The 19,967-nt window shown below is 32.0% G+C and overlaps 3 protein-coding genes across 3 annotated transcripts; 1 reads left to right on the top strand and 2 right to left on the bottom strand.

Annotated features, from left to right (window-relative positions):
* Positions 1 to 312: 312 nt before the first annotated feature.
* LOC146941783 (ferrochelatase-2, chloroplastic-like) lies at positions 313 to 6,485 on the bottom strand. Its single transcript, XM_085755622.1, has 10 exons — positions 6,270 to 6,485; positions 4,556 to 4,883; positions 4,094 to 4,237; positions 3,041 to 3,142; positions 2,687 to 2,790; positions 2,186 to 2,312; positions 1,808 to 1,960; positions 1,555 to 1,655; positions 1,239 to 1,440; positions 313 to 969 (listed from the first exon to the last, which is right to left on the bottom strand). Exons 1-10 carry the CDS (start codon positions 6,365 to 6,367, stop codon positions 742 to 744), a joined length of 1,587 nt encoding a protein of 528 aa, XP_085611748.1. The 5' UTR covers positions 6,368 to 6,485; the 3' UTR covers positions 313 to 741.
* Positions 6,486 to 10,383: 3,898 nt separating this feature from the next.
* Positions 10,384 to 13,500, top strand: LOC146941784 (putative glycosyltransferase At3g07620). The gene is made up of 4 exons (XM_085755623.1): positions 10,384 to 11,674; positions 11,780 to 12,000; positions 12,213 to 12,561; positions 12,649 to 13,500. The coding sequence occupies exons 1-4, from the start codon at positions 11,423 to 11,425 to the stop codon at positions 13,315 to 13,317; spliced, it is 1,491 nt and encodes a 496-aa protein (XP_085611749.1). The 5' UTR covers positions 10,384 to 11,422; the 3' UTR covers positions 13,318 to 13,500.
* A 981-nt stretch (positions 13,501 to 14,481) lies between these two features.
* LOC146941785 (serine/threonine-protein kinase SRK2A-like) lies at positions 14,482 to 17,874 on the bottom strand. Its single transcript, XM_085755626.1, has 9 exons — positions 17,454 to 17,874; positions 17,104 to 17,178; positions 16,907 to 17,008; positions 16,752 to 16,805; positions 16,574 to 16,666; positions 16,389 to 16,481; positions 15,950 to 16,054; positions 15,758 to 15,856; positions 14,482 to 15,014 (listed from the first exon to the last, which is right to left on the bottom strand). The coding sequence occupies exons 1-9, from the start codon at positions 17,571 to 17,573 to the stop codon at positions 14,688 to 14,690; spliced, it is 1,068 nt and encodes a 355-aa protein (XP_085611752.1). The 5' UTR covers positions 17,574 to 17,874; the 3' UTR covers positions 14,482 to 14,687.
* Between the last annotated feature and the right edge of the window lie 2,093 nt (positions 17,875 to 19,967).

Genomic DNA, 19,967 nt, shown 5'->3' on the forward strand with positions numbered 1-19,967 from the left:
GTTAGTCTTTCTTCCAGATGATGATGAAAGAAGAAAATACAAAGTTTCATTAAATAAATTTCAATACTCTACTTTTTGTTGGACAAAAAATACCTTATCTATATTCATGAGGCGTAAATTTACTTGCGTCTAAAGTTTTTAGCATATCCCTTAAGAAAAAAAATTAGCATATGCTGATGCTTTTAACGTTATGCATATCCCACAAACAAACTAAATGGATTTAATTTTAATCCACTAATCATGTTTTTTTTTAATTGTGTTATTTAAACATCAAAATACAAACACCGAATTTAAACTAATAATGTCGCAAAATTTGATGTCAAAATCATCTCTTTTTTTTTTTCCACTATAATGTAATCAAGCATCACCATCACATTATATATAAAATGAGGTCAACTAAAAAAAAATAAAAAATCTCCCACATAGTGTAGAATTCACTTATTTTTTTTTTTTTTTTGGGTACAAAGAATTCACTTATTTACTATATGGATCAAGTGACATAATAACACCATCACATCATGATTATGTCATCTGGATACAGTAAAAAAAAATTACTTTGACTTTTTTTTAAGGAAAAAATTACTTTGACTTGTCAAACCACTTAATACAACCCCTCAAAATTTCAATATTGTGCAAGGGAATGACTTGATGGCAGTGTTATTAAAAACCTATATACTGAAGGATCAAAATTGAACTGAAACTATGAACTCCACTGTCTTTGAGAGCATGGTTGAGATTCATTCACCTAAGAGAGGGCGATAATATTCCCCATTGGTGAAAAATACTATCAGGTGTCGTGACTTCAAAAAACAAAAGATGCAGCACAGCTAACATAGCTGCTCTTCCATTCCAAGTTTCAGCACTTTTTGTCAAACCCCATTCCCACACTATCACCGGCGATGGCAACTCCCTATTTTGCGAGTCATATGCTGCCAATAACTCTTGTACACTTCCGAGCGGAACCAAAGACTGCCAAAGATAATATACTTTCAATTAGATCATCACAAGATGCCAGATTCCAGAGATTTAAACAAACATGTTCCCCATATTAGAAAGATTAATTCCAAAATAGATCAAATACTACAAGACTAAAACTAAAACAAGGACAAAAAGTATTATATCATATTCATATGTTTCATGGATTGAAAACGCCGATCTTTTGAGACTAAAACAAAGAAGATGCATATTACAGAGACTAAAAAGTTATTAAACCAACTATATCTAATTGAAAAGAATACCTGTCGAGCTTCGAGGCTTGAAACTGCCATGGCACCAGCATATGGGAGACTTTCAATAACAGCATCTGCCAAATCAGAAATGAAGGAGGGTTCACATCCTAGAGCAGGAACACGGCCCCAATTTTCTATACCAGATTCTAGAGCCAATTCTTTGTATTCAACATCAATTTCTTCTAGAGTTTCAATATGTTCACTGACAAAGCTGCAAGTGAATAAAGCCGCACGAGTTAACAAAACAAAATACTAGTCAGGTCTAAGAAAAAGGGCGAGAAAGATAACAAAAGAAATTGTGACACGAGTAAACTAATGTATTTACCTAATTGGAACAGCCAACATACTTTTCACTCCTTTTTTTCCAAGTTCAACTATTGTCTCATCTGTATAGGGTTTTAACCATTCCACAGGTCCAACTCTACTCTGTAAGAAGAATTATTATTATAGTCAATTACTAGAAACCAAGAAAACTTCATGAACTGTTCAGAAATTATTGCCTAATGAATAACATCTAAAGATAAAAAAGTTATAGAAAACGAAACAACAGCAGAATCAAAAGCAGAAAAAAAAATTACCTGATAGGCAAGGGTGAAGGGATTTCTTATCTTTCTTGTCTCAAGCTCTTCCATGATCAAATCCACACATTCCTCCATCTCTGCCTTGTAAGGATCACCGGCCTCTTCCACATAAGCAAGAGGCACCCCATGTGCACTAAAAAATATCATGACCTGCACAAATTACTTGGAATTAAAGCACACACAGCCAGCAATGAAAAATGCAACTCAATTTGAGAGCTACTTCTTAGCAATCCCAAACAAAGAGAAACAGGAATAACCAAAATTGTTATCACATGAATCTCAACAAAAACAACACATTTTTTTTTTTGGGCATAAATTGGCATTTCACAGTTTCCATGAAGTCGTTGAAACTACATAAGGTAAAAAGTACACTACCTCTTTAGGGCAGTCAAAACTCTTCAGTTCTTTTTCAATTAAATTTGACATGGCCTTTATGTATCCTTCACGTTGATACCATGAAGGTAATACTGTGTGCTGCATGTTGACTAGATACTCATCCTCTCTGAAGGACCAATTCATAATTCAAATCATAACATGAAGTTTGATGCTTATATATTGGCCAAATACCTCCCTGGGTCCTTTAAGTTTCACGTTTGTAACAGATAGGTCCTTTAAGTTTCAAAGGTTACAGATAGGTCCTTTAACTTTCTAAGGTTTCAGATAGGTCCTTAACGGAGGTTGATAGAAAGAACCTATCTGAAACAAACTCGAAACTTAAAGGACCTATCTAAAACCTTAGAAACTTAAAGGACCTATCTGTAACCTTTGAAACTTAAAGGACCTATCTGTTACAAACGTGAAACTTAAAGGACCCAGGGAGGTATTTGGCCCTTATATATTTGAAGAATATTTAACGTGGGTAATAAAAGTAATCACCGGAATATACTCTCCAGTAGACGTAAGCTTGAGCCACTGGTTGATATTGAAAATTGTGGATAAAGTGGGAGAACGACCAGCTTTGTAACTCCATCCTTTTTAATCTACACAATATGTTTCAATAGGAAAATAATTATAATCAGGTTTCAACAATGTGATCAGGTCAGTATTCTTGATTTCTTTGATTATTTATAAATATTTTGCTACCTTTATTTTAGATTACAAAGCATGCAGTGACATTTTTTAACTCGTATTGTAGAGCGATAGCAGGTAGGAGAATCCCTGGTGGCATAATCTTTATCAAATTCTATCAGAGTTTTTACATTATGAACTAAGAATGAGATCATCAAGTACCTGTTCAATAGCTTCCTCAGTGAATGGATGCCAGTAACGCATGCCAACGTACACTTCAGCAGGGACATTCTTTTCCGAAAGAGATTTCTTCAAGTCTTCAGCCTGTGCAGAGGAGATCATTAGAAGAGCAAAGGTAATAATAGAATGAATGAGGTATGAATCATAGTGCTAGAAAACTCTTAAAAACATAAATAAAAAAATATAAGTCAATAGTAGAATCTCATCGGATTAGCGAAAAATTCCGAAAGCTTGATTGAAATGATTGGAAAGAGTAAGGATGAGGTAACAATATAAAAATGCAAGAAGCGGTAAAATTAAATTGCTTTCGGAGTAAATATTGTTGGATCATCAATCCAACATTGGACTTGTATTTTAAAAATCATGTATTGTAGACTGCCACTTAAGTTGAAGTCCAATTAAAAGTGATCTAAAAAGGTTTGGTTAATATGGGCTTATAAGTATCTAATAGGGTGTGGGCCAGGGTTCTATATATAGAGAGAAGTTATGGTCTCCAGATCACGCGTGCTTGCAGCTGTTATTTTCTGACTACCTATATCAGAAGAAGATAGAGAAGTAATTAAGGGTTCTTTCAGAGAGAATGTGTGTTGATCTGGAAGGCCAAACCACCAAATATTTGTTCATCATGAATTCAAGTACGCCTCCACATATTATTCTGATTATTAACATGATTGATTTTGGTTCCAACAAATATTTCTCCTTAACAGTTACTGCATAAAAGTGGTTCTAACTACTATTGCTGAATGAATCAAAATACACATAATGCTACTATTTGATAGAGTTATATAAATTTCCGCCATATCATTGTGCTATTCTTTCACTTTGCAAAATCTGAAGCTGACAAAAGTCGCAAAGACAAATTTCATGCATCAAGTGCATATAGAGACTACAGAATAACAAAGCCTGGAACAACTCCTACTCAAACATGATTAGTTCATTTTCTGAATATTGAAACTTGAAGTATTGTAATCATTTTAGAGAGAAATATAAGTCATAATCAAAAGGAAAAAAAATAAATAACAGAAAGTGGCATGCCCGTGCATCAGTTATACGTCTAAGAGGAGAACCACCACCAATTGAAGCGTAGCCTTCTCTGCTCTTTGGGGCCCTTAGAACAGATACAAACTGGGCCAATGGCTTTTGAAGAAAACTAAATATTCTTGGCAATCGTATAATATCCTGTGAGATTGGACATAAAATACAACTGATATCAAACAGCAAAAATGACAATCTTAGGTTCATCACGACCTAAAGGAATAGCGGGATAAAAAAGCAGTGTTGTCAATCGCATATTATGTAAAATAGAAGCTTGTTCAAATTCTGCTATGCTACAATGCTATAGCTGCTATTTGGTAACAGTTTGTACTAAATCATCTTACGCATAAATAATAGCAATTTTTTAATATTTCAATACACTATAGCACTATAGCGCCACTATTTGACAACACTGTAAAAAATACAGTTCAAATGTAGAGTATGTAAAAGCTAGAGTATTACCGGGTCTGCAAAAAGGTTAAATAAAAAAGGTTGCACATCTTCTAGAGTCTCTGGACCTCCAAGGTTTAGCAATAACACTCCAATCTTATCATCAGATGTAAGAGTTGCATCAGAAACATCCTGATCTGTTCGAGCTACTAAAGCTCCCACTGAAAACATGTGCTTTTTGAGTGATTGGTTGGAAACCAAGGGTTTTGCTTCAGATCGCAGTGAAGAAAAACTGGCTGCTATGTAATTTTTCACAGGATTAGAGTTAACAGAAGCCTCCACATGAGCTCCAGAGCAGAAGGACTTTTTCTGAGAGGTACAGATTGCCTGTGGCGACAGCCTGCAAAAGTAAATATAATATAAGCTTCAAAAAATTTTTGCTATCCTTGATAATTAGTGATAAAATGTGGCATAAAAAATGCATGAGGAAAAGTTGAAGTATAACTTTCAGCGAGAGTTTAAAATGTTTTGAGCAATAAATGAATGTGTTATATCATTGCATCAAATTGAAGTTTAGAAGACAGAAAGTTGATCGCCTAGGATGACAGCGGTAAGGAGATTTTTCACGAACAAAATACAATCAATGTCAAGATGCTTCGTATGTTTAGAGAAAAGGGGTTAGCAGATATCGTATCGTATGTTTTGACGAGCAGTCTAGCAGGATCTTGAGATGGATTTTTTTTCTTGAGATGGATTTGAACCGGTAAATTAGTGCTTGAATATTTTTGAACTTCAATGTGTTGTTATAATGAGAAACTGTGAATTCCTATCCATTGCTGAAATATCAGAGAATTCTAAATGTGTGAAAAGAAACCGGAAAATGATTATTTATTCATCCTCGAAAAGAAGCTATACATTGGATCTTTATAGAGCACGGAAAAAGTATTAGAACCATACTCAGTATTGTATCCTAACCTGATTAACTTACAATTTTACATTAACCAAAAAGTAACTTCATAATCATCGGTAGTTGTTACTGGTAATGGACCTGATAGATCAAAATGTTAAGTTTATGGTCACAATACAACACAGGTAGAGGTTAGGAGCCCAACAATTGAATTCCAAAGAAAGAAAGAGCACTTTATCTAAGAAATATGATTAAGTACTAGACAATCTCTCTTCCAAGGATTTCCCCTCGGCAACAGAGTTGTTACTCTTATTCACAACATTCAAAAGATATACTCCCCTCTATCAAATGAAGGCGCTATTTAAAGACTTGCTTATAGGCTTAACAGACACATAACAAACTAAACAGCTGAACAACCACATAACAAACTAACCAATTATCTAACCAACTAATTTTTATAACAATTCTTAACTAGTTTAACTACTCTAATTTCCATTTATTCTATAATCCAAACAGTAGACTTGACATAGAACAAAGAGTACTTGATTCTAAGGACATTTCCGAAGGAAAACTTACGATACAATGTAAGTTGAATTGTAAAATTAATCTTGTTTTAATTGCCATGTTATGAATCCCTTCTAGGGAAGAAATAGAACATGTTGGATTCCAAAAAGATTAAGGACCAAGTTTGGATTAGCTTAGTTGAGAGCTTACCAACCAAGCTAAAAACTAGTGAGAAAACAGCTTATAACATGGCCATACACTCTTATTTTTGTTATATGAAGACAATTTAACTTCGTTACAAAAATAACATATACATAACGATAAAAAATTAATGTTATAAACACATGAGAGTCACATTGTAAATGGAAGACTTACGGAGGACGCTTGAAATTAGGAGAAGCGTTGTTGAGTGTATGGGAGGCGGAAGAAGTAGAAGGTGATAACGTGGCATGAGTTGGAGTTTGAAGCTTCATAGCTGGAAAACTTGTTGAGGCCTTGTTTGGGTGCTATAGAAAGTTAGTTTGAGTGCTTTAACAAGAAGAATTGTATCGAACCCAGAAGTGAATTTTAAGGTGATAATGATAAGTTTACCCAACTACTACTATCTTTTTTTTTCCTTTGCTTTTCGACCTTTGGTTGGTTGGTTTACAAGGAGGAAACGTTAGCCGTTATGTACTTTGGTTGGTTGTTAGTGTTACTCCTCCACATATGAGATTATCATGGCCTAGGACGTAATTTAGGGAAAATACTTCCATGACATAGCTTGTGTGCCATTGGGAAAATCCTAGCCATTGATGTGGCGGGATGTGTGTGTGATGTGTGTGTGTGGTGGAGATGCAAACTATGGCACCAATGGCACACAAGCTATGACACCAAAGTGGAGTCCGTAATTTAGACACTGTGAGCATTTTTAGATACAAGGTCACTAATAATTATGTATGTAACAATATGGTATATCATATATTTTTAGATGCGATGTTTTTCACTAATTTTAACTTACAAAAAACTTTTTTTTTACACATGCAACAATCATGGACATAGTTATTTGAATTTGATATTCAACTAAAACATTTGACAAACTCAAAAAAATTAAATACCCACATTAACACATTTGACAAAGATATTTGCAATACTTTAAATATAGCAAAAAATCATTTGCATCAAAATCCGACAAATCTTTATGAGAAAACATGGCATCAAAATTTGTGCAATATTTTTTAAATTCGATTTTAAGGTTCTTGCGTCAAATAAAAAATCAAGACTACTTTCAAATACTTCTAAGTTCTAAATGCTCAAATCTATTTTTTCAATGAAGTTATTATCATATGAACAACCACCAAAATATGAATGACTCTAAAAGATTCCTCATGCGGTTGTATTTGCTCATCATTATCATTCTCATCATATTGTCTTTTTCTAAAACTACGTCACTTTGTTAGAAGTGTCGGCTCTATACTCATATCAAATGCAAGACTTTTTGGCAACAATCATACTAGATTCAAAGTCTCATTTCTATATTTTTCAAAATATAATATCATTTTTAAAATTTTATACTTATTTTTTCGAGCTTAGGACGGTTGCCATCTTCACCGTATCTCAAATACAGTCCTACTCCTCTCTCCACACCTCATCAAAATGCCATAAGCTTTAACATCATATACTAGTATTTCAAAATTATAAAAATGGCATCAAGAGCATCTCTATTGGTGAGGAACCTTTATAATAACAATAGAATGAAATAAAAAAAGTGGAAAGAACGTCAGGTGGATTGCTCAAGAGTTGTATAATTTTTTTACTATTAAAACAAAATGTCAATGAGTTTCATAAATATGATATGAAGTTGAGGAGATTACTTGATGATAACATATGAAACCAAAAATGAGTTTCTTAAAAAATTACTTTTGAGATACTCTAAATGTTCTAATTTTATGAATTTAATTAAGTAACAAAATATATATTTGAGAATCAAATCAATAAAAACACAATTGATGATTAAATTGACTAATAATTGACACATTTTAATATACTTATCTGATTTTGATATCTTCGATAACTATACTTGTTTCGCTTTGAACATTTAAATAATTCCTCCGTTCTAAATTATAAGTCATTTTAATAAATTTATTTGTACTAAGTCATTTTACAATATCAATAAATCATTAATATTTATTTTCTTGTTATATCTTGGGTATAAATAAGTAAATGGTCCCTCTAAATATATTAACATTTGATTTTAGTCGCTTTAAAATATTCTTTAGGCTTTTGGTCTCTCTAAAAATTTTCATCTATGAAATTAATCCATACTTTTTATTCAACTCATGTCTAACCTTCATATTTTTCAATGAAATTTTACAAAAAAGGATAGAATATATGACAATCGCTCCAAAAAAAATTAGAATTTTTTAACAAAACATGAATTAAATATGAATTTTAATGTTTTTGGTGCTAAAAAATTCATATTAAATTCATGTTATGTTAAAAAATTCTAATTTTTTTTTTGAAAAATATTGTCATAATCTTCTACCCATTTCTGAAAAATTTCATTAAAAAATATGAAGGTTAGACATGAGTTGACTAAAAAATAAGGACTAATTTCATTAATAAATTTTTTTGGAGGGACCAAAAGCCTAAGGAAAATTTTAGAGGGACTAAAATCAAATATTGATATATTTTAGGGGACCTTTTACTTATTTAACCCTTATATCTTTTCCTATTTATTACTTTATCTTTTTTCAATTCTTTTAATTTATATTTTTTGTACCATTAATAAATGATATTTTTGTAAAACAACTCACAATTAATATTTTGGCTTAAATGCACTTTTCACCCCCTATGTTTTAAAAAGTTGCGATTTTGGCCCCCTTTAAAAAAAATGGATATTTTGACCCCCTAACTTTTGGCCCTCTTTTAACTAACTGATTTTATGCCAATTTCTCAGTCTCTGATATCTGGTGTAAACTGACATGGGGATAGAAGGATGCTGATAAGTGGAGTTCAAACTTGCATGGAGTCCAAACTGATAAGTGGATCCTTCTTTAGGGGGGCCAAAAGTTACACCATGCCAGTTTGGACTCTACTTATCAGCATCTTTCTATCCCCATGCCAGTTTACACCATCAGAGACTGAGAAATTGTCATAATCTCCATCAAAATCAGGTAATCAAAAGAGGGTCAAAGCCGTAAATTAAAGCCGTGGTAGTGGGCTAGATGAGTAAAACACTCCAGGAAGTTGACCTCAACTTAGGTCACATGACTGTGTTGCAAGTTGGATTGTTGGTTGACCAAAACATGACAGGGGAAGTCAATTTATAAAACAAGGGAAAAATTATTCAAAATAAGAGAAGAGTGTCAGATAGCATGTATTGTGGTGATAACATAAGACAAGTTAATGGATAGATAAATAAACCAATACAACTTAGAATAAACGTAAATGAATGATACTCATTTTAACAAGTTGACTCCACTAATGGATTCTACTAATCTACCAAATGTTGTGTAACGTAATCACCACCAATTGAGTTGCTTGTAAGTTGTATGTGCCTCTCCAATATGCCAAGCCATGCATTATATGCACAGAGAAATTGCAACAAAAACAACATCTCTTATCAGATTCTCAATATCAATATCAGCATAAAACTGTCAATTTACTTTCATGAATGAATACTCTCATTAACTACGTGCCATATGATGATTAATTAATAACGTCTGAAGCACGGGTACTCCAATTTGCAAAACGTACCCGTACCGGGTACTCCGCGGGTACTGGTACTCGTATGGTACTCGTACTGTACGCACCCATGAGTACCAATTTTTTTTGTTTTTGTTTTTAAACCTTGGTACGGTTACGGTACTGCGGTGGTACTCTCAGGGTACTCGTATGTTTTTCACAAAGTACTAATACCAGGGGAGTAGGATGTTGCACACACGATAGTGCTACACCTTTAACAGATAAATATACAAGTGGAACTGGCAGTACAGACAATGATTTTCCTCTCAAGGCTTATGTGACAATTGTGCAAGAAAGGCATGAAGGAAAAGGAAATAATGCAACCTAGAACTGCAACTATTGCAATATATCATACAAGGGTTCTTATTTTAGCATAAGATGTCATTTGCTCCGAGAAAAGAAAAAGGGATAGCTATTTGTCCAAAAGTAACAAATGAATATCTTGCTGAGATGAAAGAACTTGACAGAATTGCTAATGAAAAAGCAATATAATTTCCTCATGCTAAGTTATTTTAAATTAAAAAAAAATTATCCTAACGTACCCGTACCTTTGTTTTTTGAGAAATGCCGTATCTCGTACCCGCACCCGTACCCGTACCGGGTACCGTACCCGCACCCGTGCAACACAGAACGTCATTAACTACCGGTACTAATTAGGGAATCAGGTCCACGAAAAACAAAGGACCAGTAATTCCAAAATGTAGATTGATGAAGCTGGAAGTTCAAGTATATACCATTTGTAGTAGTTTGAAAGTGAGTTTAGCCTTTTCAAAAAAATTAAAGCTCAAAGCGTCAAGTATACGAAAACCATTAAGGTAGAAACTATTTTCCATTTTTATTTTCAGAGTCAAAGAAATTAATTTACACTTCTTTTACATGATTCAAAGTGATTTTTTACCCCATTCCAAAAACAAAACAAAAAAGTTATTTTTTATCCATCTATAAAAAAAAAGACTTATTTTCCTTTGATTGAAAAATAATATATTAAATACTTTATAACAAATTATTCTCTCTTTGGAATTTTATTTATGTTGTGATTTTGATTTCCTGAAAAATAAAGCCACTTTCTATAATATTATTAATTAAAATTATTTGACTTTTGGAGTCAAATAAATTAATTTAGACTATTTGACTTTTGGAGTCAAATAATTTAATTTGCACTATTTTCACATCCTGCAATTATACACTCCTTTTACTTTTTTTTTAAGGAACACTCACTCTTTTTACATGATACTACATACAAAGTGATTTTTGCTCCATCCATAAAAAAAGTGACTTGTTCTCTCAAAAAAAAAAATTAAAGAAAGTGACTTGTGGTCCTTTGATTGAAAATAATATATTAATTAATAAAACAAATTATTCACTCTTGGAAATGTTTGTTATCCAGAAGAAATAATACTGTGATTTGATTCCCTGAAAAATAAAACCACATTCTCTAATCCTGTAAAAGAAACCACTTTCTCTAATATTTGGTTCCCTGAAAAATAAAACCACTTTCTCTAATCCTGTCAAAAAAACACTTTCTCTAATCCTTTAAGAAAAACCACTTTCTCTAATATTATTAATTATTTTTTGGTCAAGTTATTAATTAAGTTACTCTTACCGTTTGATACGCGAGTATACTTAGCATATATGTGCAGTGAAGAATATTTTTTATTTATTTTTGGTATCATGCAGTAAAGAATATTTGATAACCAAGAAATGCATCACACACACCCATTTTAATTCTTTCTTGAACACCAACTTCATCACATTGAATTCAAAGTAGTATAATCAATCAAGATAAGAGTACTTTTATTAAGATGAGAGCTTCTTCCACTTGTTCTTCTCAATTTTTGGCTCTCTTCTTGGCACTAGCATTAACTGCACTAGTTCTTGTTTCTTCTTGGATTCATTCTCCAAATTTCTCATCATTTCTTGGTTCTTGGAGTTGGAAGGCAAAACAACCAACTTCTTCTTTGGATATAGAAAACGATAGAGCTTCAACATATGAAGGAGAACCTCCATCATCAAGTGCATTTCCATTACAAACTTTTGCTCCGTATGATTCTCATGTAAGCAATAATCATTTTTGATTCATTAGTCTTTTTCCTTTAATTAACAACTATAGTGTACTATCTCTCATCTTTATTCTTGGTGGTGGATATTTTATTCTTTAGGATGGTGAAAAGCTTGACACAAACTTTAAGCATAAAGGTACAGACAAAGTGAATGTTACAGATCATGAATACAGCAATTTGGAAAGAATTGAATCAAAATTGGCTAAAGCAAGGTATTCCATCAAAGAAGCTAGCAAAGTTCAAAATTTAACATCAACCCACCAAGACCAAGATTATGTTCCTCGAGGTCCAATTTACAGAAACCCCAATGCTTTTCATAGGTACTTTTTTTCAGCCCACCATAAATTTTTCTTCATTAAAATTAAGGATTTAATTCATATGTACTGACATTATAAAGATTTTTTACGAACTAAATTTAATCATATCTACTTTAAAAGTTATACAAATGATGATTTTAATTCGTTGACGCCGTAAAAAGTTGAACTCGTTAATATATATTATAGCTGAAGTCATTGATATTTTTTGTCCACAGGAGTTATCTAGAGATGGAGAAGGTGTTCAAGATTTTTGTGTATGAGGAAGGAGAATCACCAATGTTTCATAATGGTTTAAGCAAAGATATATACTCAACAGAGGGAATATTCATAAATGAAATGGAAAAGGGAAGGTACTATCGCACTAATGATCCAAATGAAGCTTTTGTGTATTTTCTACCTTTCAGTGTGGTTATGATGGTTGAATATCTCTACGTGGGTGGATCCAATGATAAAAGTCCCATTGGTGTTACTGTCAAAGACTACATACATGTTATATCTCATAAATATCCCTTCTGGAATCAGTCCTTAGGCCATGATCATTTCATGCTCTCTTGCCATGATTGGGTAAGCAATTCTATCTCATTTCACATTTTGACTCAAATGGAGAGAATGCAAGCATGCAAATAATTTGATTTTTTGTGCATTGTTCAGGGTCCAGATGCATCTGCTTACGTGGACAGCTTGTTCAACAATTCAATAAGGGTTCTTTGCAATGCAAATACATCTGAAGGATTCAATCCAGCAAAGGATGCATCATTCCCTGAAATATTTCTCAAGAAAGGAGAAATCACAAATCTTGTAGGAGGGTACTCTCCATCTCGTAGGACAATCCTTGCTTTCTTTGCAGGTCACTTGCATGGTTACATAAGATACCTACTTCTCAATACATGGAAAAACAAAGACCAAGATGTGCAAGTCTATGAAGAACTCCCTGATGAAGATTCTTACCACACAAAGCTTAGAAGCAGCAAGTTTTGTTTGTGTCCAAGTGGTTATGAAGTAGCAAGTCCAAGAATAGTGGAAGCTATATTTGCTGAATGTGTGCCTGTGTTGATTTCTGATAGCTATGTTCCACCCTTTAGTGATGTTTTGAATTGGAAAGCATTTTCAGTTCAAATAGATGTGAAGGATATTCCTAATATAAAAAATATACTCATGGGGATTTCACAAAGGCAATACTTGAAGATGCAGAGGAGAGTGAAACAAGTGCAAAGACATTTTGTTCCTAATGAGCCACCAAAGAGGTTTGATGTATTTCATATGACTATTCATTCCATTTGGCTCAGAAGGTTGAACATCCGTATTCATGATGATCAGTAATAGCAGATCCTCAAGATTAACAGATTTTGTAGATATAGAAAAATGTTTCTTTCTTATACATGTGTGAAAACCTAAGGAAATTAGAGATTTACTAGATTCATTATCATTGTCTGTTATTATAATTTGTAAGTACTTTTTCTCATTGTAATTCTAGTAAAGGGATTCCATGCTTCTTTCTCCAAATATATATTTAAAAATTAATCAATCAAGTAAGAACTTCTAGGTAAACATTACATAGCTGAACACATTGCTCATTGGCCCCTAGTACACTTGAGAAAACATGAAAGGACAAAATTGCATTTGCGGTCCTTTAAGCTATATGTTTGTAGCAAATAGACCACATAAGATTTTTGTTCCACATATCATCTTTTGAGTTCCGTTACGCACACATGGCACCTATTTTTTTAGAATCCCCATTATTAAAATACACATATGATCATTACATATATGATGTGAAAATAAACGTTGGCGTGCCTTGTTAATATACCCACGCAATCATCGATTTTTAGTTTCAACTTGCAAGAAAATTATCAGTGTTTCGAAAGATAAATTGAGAAGATCATCGATTTTTAGTTTCAACTTGCAAGAAAATTATCAGTGTTTCGAAAGATAAATTGAGAAGATTCAGAAGACATTATATTGGTACTACCAGCTGTGAAAATATACGTTGGCGTGCCTTGTTAATATACCCACGCAATCATCGATTTTTAGTTTCAACTTGCAAGAAAATTATCAGTGTTTCGAAAGATAAATTGAGAAGATTCAGAAGACATTATATTGGTACTACCAAGCAAGTTTTTAGGAGTAAGGTGGTAATGTAAAAGCTTCTGAATGAAGTTTCAAGTTAAAATAAAAAGGAATAAAAAAAGTTTTTGATTAGAAAGAAAATATTTTTTTGGGTTGTCTTAATGCATTATGTAGTTATTGGGTTGAAGATGATACAGGTTAGCAGCTTTCAAAAACAACAAGTGTTTTTTTAACAGAAATTCCAAAACAAGGTCAACAATGCAAACCCTTTCAAACTTGAAGGATCGTGTAAAACAAAAAATAATAATGAAGGACCTGTCTAATAGTCTAATACAAACACATAACTTAAAATACTGCAGATACAATTTTGTTATAAGGAAAAGTAATGTAAAGCATGTAAAAATCAGATAAATACCGTTCTCAAACAAGGCGATTTAGAATGTAGTGAGACTAACATTGTTCTCATAGTTGGCGTCCATTGTAATGCACATACAAAATTACTAGAGTCATAATAACCATAATTTACATGAATAGGTGGCTTCTAGTTTACCCAACAGATAAAATAAAGGTGTCTTCTAAAAAAATTATTTTCACAAGTACTCGAGGATTTGACATTTGAGTGCTTAAGTTATATGGAATTCTCCACTTGCATGTACCTCTTTGACCCTCTTATCGTACTCATCTTCTTCAACTACCTCTTCCTCCAATTCTTCTTCCAAATCTTCTTCTCCTTCAACTTCTTCCCCTTCCCAGCCAAAACCTTTGACGGGCCTAGATACTGGAGGCGGGTTTCTTGCCTCTCCCACAATTTTCATTACATCATCCACACTTTGTAGATGAAAGCTTGGATTTTCTCTCTGGTAATACATAGCTTGAGCTGATTCTGTTAGCTCCCTTGGAAGATTCTTTAAAAACCATGGATGGCTCTTGATTTCCTTAATAGTAATTCTCTGTAAACAGTAAAGAATATGGTCGTAACAGTTAGATCGTCATAAACAAGTGCTAATATGTCAAAAGTCATTAGTTTATATTTTCAAGAGCTTCCCCAATAAACACAGTTACACTATTATAAGTTGCTTTTGCCAAAGGAGAATGAATTGAAGACATTATTTGTACAGTATCTTGAAAGGGGATACATGAAGACACAAAAATTATAAGGACTTTGATTAATAAAAAATATAATGGAATACAGGTAAAACAATTATAAGCCAATTGTAAGTTGGATTCTGTAATGGAACCTACATTGAATCACTGGATTTTTAATATTTCATGGAATTGGTACATCTTCTGTTGTATACTAAATATGCATATAATTTAATAAAACTTTTATTCAGATTGATATACCACAATTCCATAATGTCCTGACACTTACATACTAATGCTCAGCTAGTTAATATGAATATAAGGAGCCCAAAAGAAGACCAAATTCATGTTCTCAACTCATAGACACCAGATATATAGAAAAGTCAAAATTAAGAGAAATGGAAACACTCCAATTTTATTTATCCACTAAAGAGGAATTTACCAGATGGTTTTGAGGGTCGACAAGTAATCATACTCGTCATACTTACAAATGTATACATCTATAACATGGAAGAGTCGGGGCATTCATGATATGATATAAAATGCAAGATAATCTAATCGCATTGCAAATAGGCAAACAAAAACTGGACGATTAAGCAACATAACATACCCTCAATGGATTTGCAACAAATATACGAGAGATGAGGTGTCTGCAATCTTGAGATATGTGAACATAATCAGGAATTTTGTATTGAATGGCCATTATACGCTGTTAAATAGGATAGGAAACAGGGATAAGAATGATAAGAAAATAACATGAAACATTACGAAAACCGGCAAGTATTTAAATGGAAGAATGTACCTGAATTGTTTTCCTAAAATTTTTAGGGTCATCCTGGTCCTCAAAGGGATATGCTCCGACCAACATGACATAAAGAGTGACGCCACATGACCAGACATCAGCCATCTAAAACAGTATAGAATTATCTTATTTCAGAAGTGAATAAAATTCTATATACGTTGGGTACAATTAAAATATTCAAAATCTACTTCATTCCAGACTAATATAATCCGAACAGCAAAGCAACAAAACATGAGATGAGCAAGTGTTTAGTTATAAGGAAAAATTGAAATACTTTGTGTGCTCTCTGCTTTCACACAGACACGCACACTAAGACACACAAAAGACTCCGGATGACATGTTTCAGGTTAAAAAGGTGAAGTTAAGATCCAACATAAGAGTAAATTAGATGCAACAAACTCTAGTGAGACAATTCAATGTGTGAGGAAAAATATATTACCTTTCCATCATACTCCCGCCTAGAAAGAACCTCAGGTGCTATATACGCCGGTGTTCCAACAGTTGATTTGGGGCGTGAATGGAGCAAAGATGACTACATCACAAATAAGAAACACTCAAACAAACTATAACAGTAACATAAATATTATTTAAAACTTTTGAGCTGGATGATACTGATTCCAATACCTTCGAATAACCAAAGTCACAGATTTTTAAACGGGGTGCAGGACTTCCATCTAAAAGGGTGTTCTCTAGCTTCAGATCTCTATGGCATATTTGCTGTAAAAGAAGATAAAAGGCATAAGTTCTCACTACAAGTATTTCAAAATTCAATAATTTACTTCAAACTTGAGCATGAATTTACCATGGTGTGACAGAAATGGACACCCGAGATCAGCTGCTGAAAGAAATATCTGGCCTGAACAGTCAAAGGAGACAAAGTGAGACATGACATGGAAACAAAAGCAAGGAAGTTAAATGATGGAGAAAATTCTGAAAGAAACATGTGAAGCAATTAACCTCATCTTCACTGAACCTGCCAGCATTGCATATCCTCTCAAAGAGTTCTCCTCCAGCTGCATACTCCATCACTATTGCTAAATGTGTTGGAGTCAAAACCACCTGTAAAACCAAAACCAAAATCCTATTCAAACATGATCTCATAATTCACCATATGTAATGCTCAACCAACACAAATTAAAGAAGTGAATCAATACCTCCTTGAACCGAATTATATTCGGATGCCGAAGTGACCTATGATTCATGATCTCTCTAGCCACGTTCTCATCAATCTGAAATTACAATCCATAGAAAGAAAAAAAAAATTAGAATTACATACAAATTAAAAAAAAAAAAAAAAACAGTGACTTAATTGTGCAGCAGCAACAAATAGAATCCTAATCCTCCGATCAATTATGAGTTCTAAACTAAAATCACTAAATGATCACATAAATCATCTCTTAAACTACTTAATAATGATGATTATAATTAAACATCAAAGGGGTTGTGATAAAATCATCAAAATTTAAAATTAAAAAATTAAAAATTAAAAGGAAAAGACATGAACCTTTGAGCCACGCTCGATGTATTTCATGGCGACAAGTTCCTTTGTAACTTTGTTCCTCATAAGCTTAGCAACCCCAAAATTACCGGAACCTAAATCCTTAACAGCCTCGTACTTGTCCATAGCAACAATAATAACGAAAAAAACAGAGACCTAGGAAAATAGGAGGAAATAATGGAATCGAATTGAATCAGAAAAGCATGATATCGAATTATGCAATTGGATGAAAAGGGTATCGAAAAGTGGTTGCTTTAACGGAAACAGACGCTTGTGTCGTAATTTGAGGAAGGTAGAAACAGGGACAGGGGGAAAGAGGGTTGTTGTTTGGATCGGAAGAAAACAAGTGGAGAGAAAAAGAGAGAAAGAAAGAAAAAGAGGAATGAAAGAGGTTGATGAACGAATGAAATGGAATGGAATATGGAATGGAATGGAATGAATAATGGTTATATTTGTCGGCTACGTGTGTTTTTTCTCGTTCAGAGGTTTTTCTGCACTGTGTGTGAAGTGGCACTGTGACTTTGCTATTGGATCTTATATACTTTTTTATTTTATTTTTTTCTTTTCACACCAGCATAAGAGCATCTTTTATTCATTTCACAAGTGAAAGTGTTAAAGAAAAATGTACAAGAGTCCTTTAGGATATGTATTGTTACATGTAGATCTCGGAGTTACAACCTTAAACATTCACTTATTTATTTTTAAAAGTGAATTCTAGTTATTATGGTACTTGACAACGAAAAAAATGTATAAAAAAAATCATTTTGAATGTTTTGTCAAATATCGATGCATTCTCTATTATCATAAATGATGTAAAATAAAATATATTAAATTTGGAGTGATAAAAAAAAGTACTATTAATTAGAGTTATAATTAGAAAGAAAAAAAAATTAATAATATGTTAAAAAGTAAGCTATGTCAATTATTTTAGAACAATTTTTGTTGCAAATGATTCAATTATTTTGGGACGGATGGAGTAGTTTTTTTTAGAGATGTTTGTTAAAGTTTTTTTTTTGTTTTTTAAATCACTTTGCATCTATTAGCTACATTTTAAACAAATGGTTACGTCAGCAAGTGTTTTAAGAACATTGTTTAAGGATTTATTATAAGAAATTTTATCTTGAAATATATGTCAAAAACATATAAAAGTGATAATTATATAAGTTTTTATGAAAAAAAAACTACTAATTTTAGCTACTTAAACAATGTATCAAAGGTATTTGTTAGTATCTCCCTTAAAAAAATTAATATTTCAATCTTATTTTTGTGTTACCATATATCTATCGTCTATGTAAGACTATGTGTTTATCTTTATTCACAACTTATCCTTTAAAAAAACAAAGTTTAAATAGTTGTATCGAAACAAATTGAAAATCACTATTTTTAAGAAGTGTTTTTTACTGTTTATTGACAAAAAAAGTATAGAAACTGACATTTTTTTTTTGAAAGAAGTATAAAAACTAACATGTTTTTTTTTTGAAGAAGCCATAAAAACTAACATGTTAGTGTATAATAGATTTATACATATATATCTACACCTATATTTAAAAGGAATATATGATGTTGGTGTGTTCTAAATTTGGATCTTGAATATCCTATTTGTATGTGTAAGTTTTATATTGTATTTACCATTTTGACTACATAAAAAAAATAACAATTAATATAATCATCGTTTGGAAGAATTTAAATTTAATTTTCAAGTAGAATATTTTTTGTTAAGCCCTTTACTTATCTCGCTATCAAATTGTGAATCAGTGGTGTAGTATTAAGTATTAACACACAAAAAAATAACAATTATATTTGTTAAGTTTTGAAGAAACAAAACTTTAATATTTTCTCCTTAAAAAAAAGACTTTACAATTTTATTTACTATATATTATAATCGATAATTAATTAGATTTCTCCATGATCCTATCCAAACTTCCAATCTCCATGGGACCAGAGGTTGGTGAGTCAAAGAAAATGGCACTAGAGGATGGCGTAGCATGGAAAGAAAATATAAAATATGTTTGACAAATCTAATATCTTTTTTCGCTGAACTTTTTTTTTTCCCCCTTCAACGACAAATCTAATATGATTATATTTTTTTTTGAAAGGGTCTAATATGATTATATGAACGCTTCAATATAGAAAGATTTTATTAGTCAAAAAGAATATATAAAATGATTTACGAAAATGGATTGTAACCATATAAATCTCTTATCTAACCATATTACTTTAATTTTGTAATTACATTTTAAAATTATTGATATAACATAAAAAATGAGTATTTGCTATTAAATATTTATATAACAATATATAAAGAGAATATATGATTTGTTTTGGACTGGGCTATTCATTTTTATTATATTCACCCTAAAAAATTAATTATATTTTTTATATTGTTGGTAAAAGATAATCATAGTTTATTAATGTTTAAAAGTCTGAAAATAACTATACGTATAATTTTTTTTCTCAAAAAAGAACTATACGTATAATTTTAATCAAAATTTTATAAAACGTCGCTTATAATTTACATAA

The sequence above is a fragment of the Medicago sativa genome, chromosome 3, assembly GCF_051527215.1.
Source record: "Medicago sativa cultivar Bolivia chromosome 3, Bolivia_mono, whole genome shotgun sequence".
In the NCBI taxonomy this organism is placed as follows: Eukaryota; Viridiplantae; Streptophyta; class Magnoliopsida; order Fabales; family Fabaceae; genus Medicago; species Medicago sativa.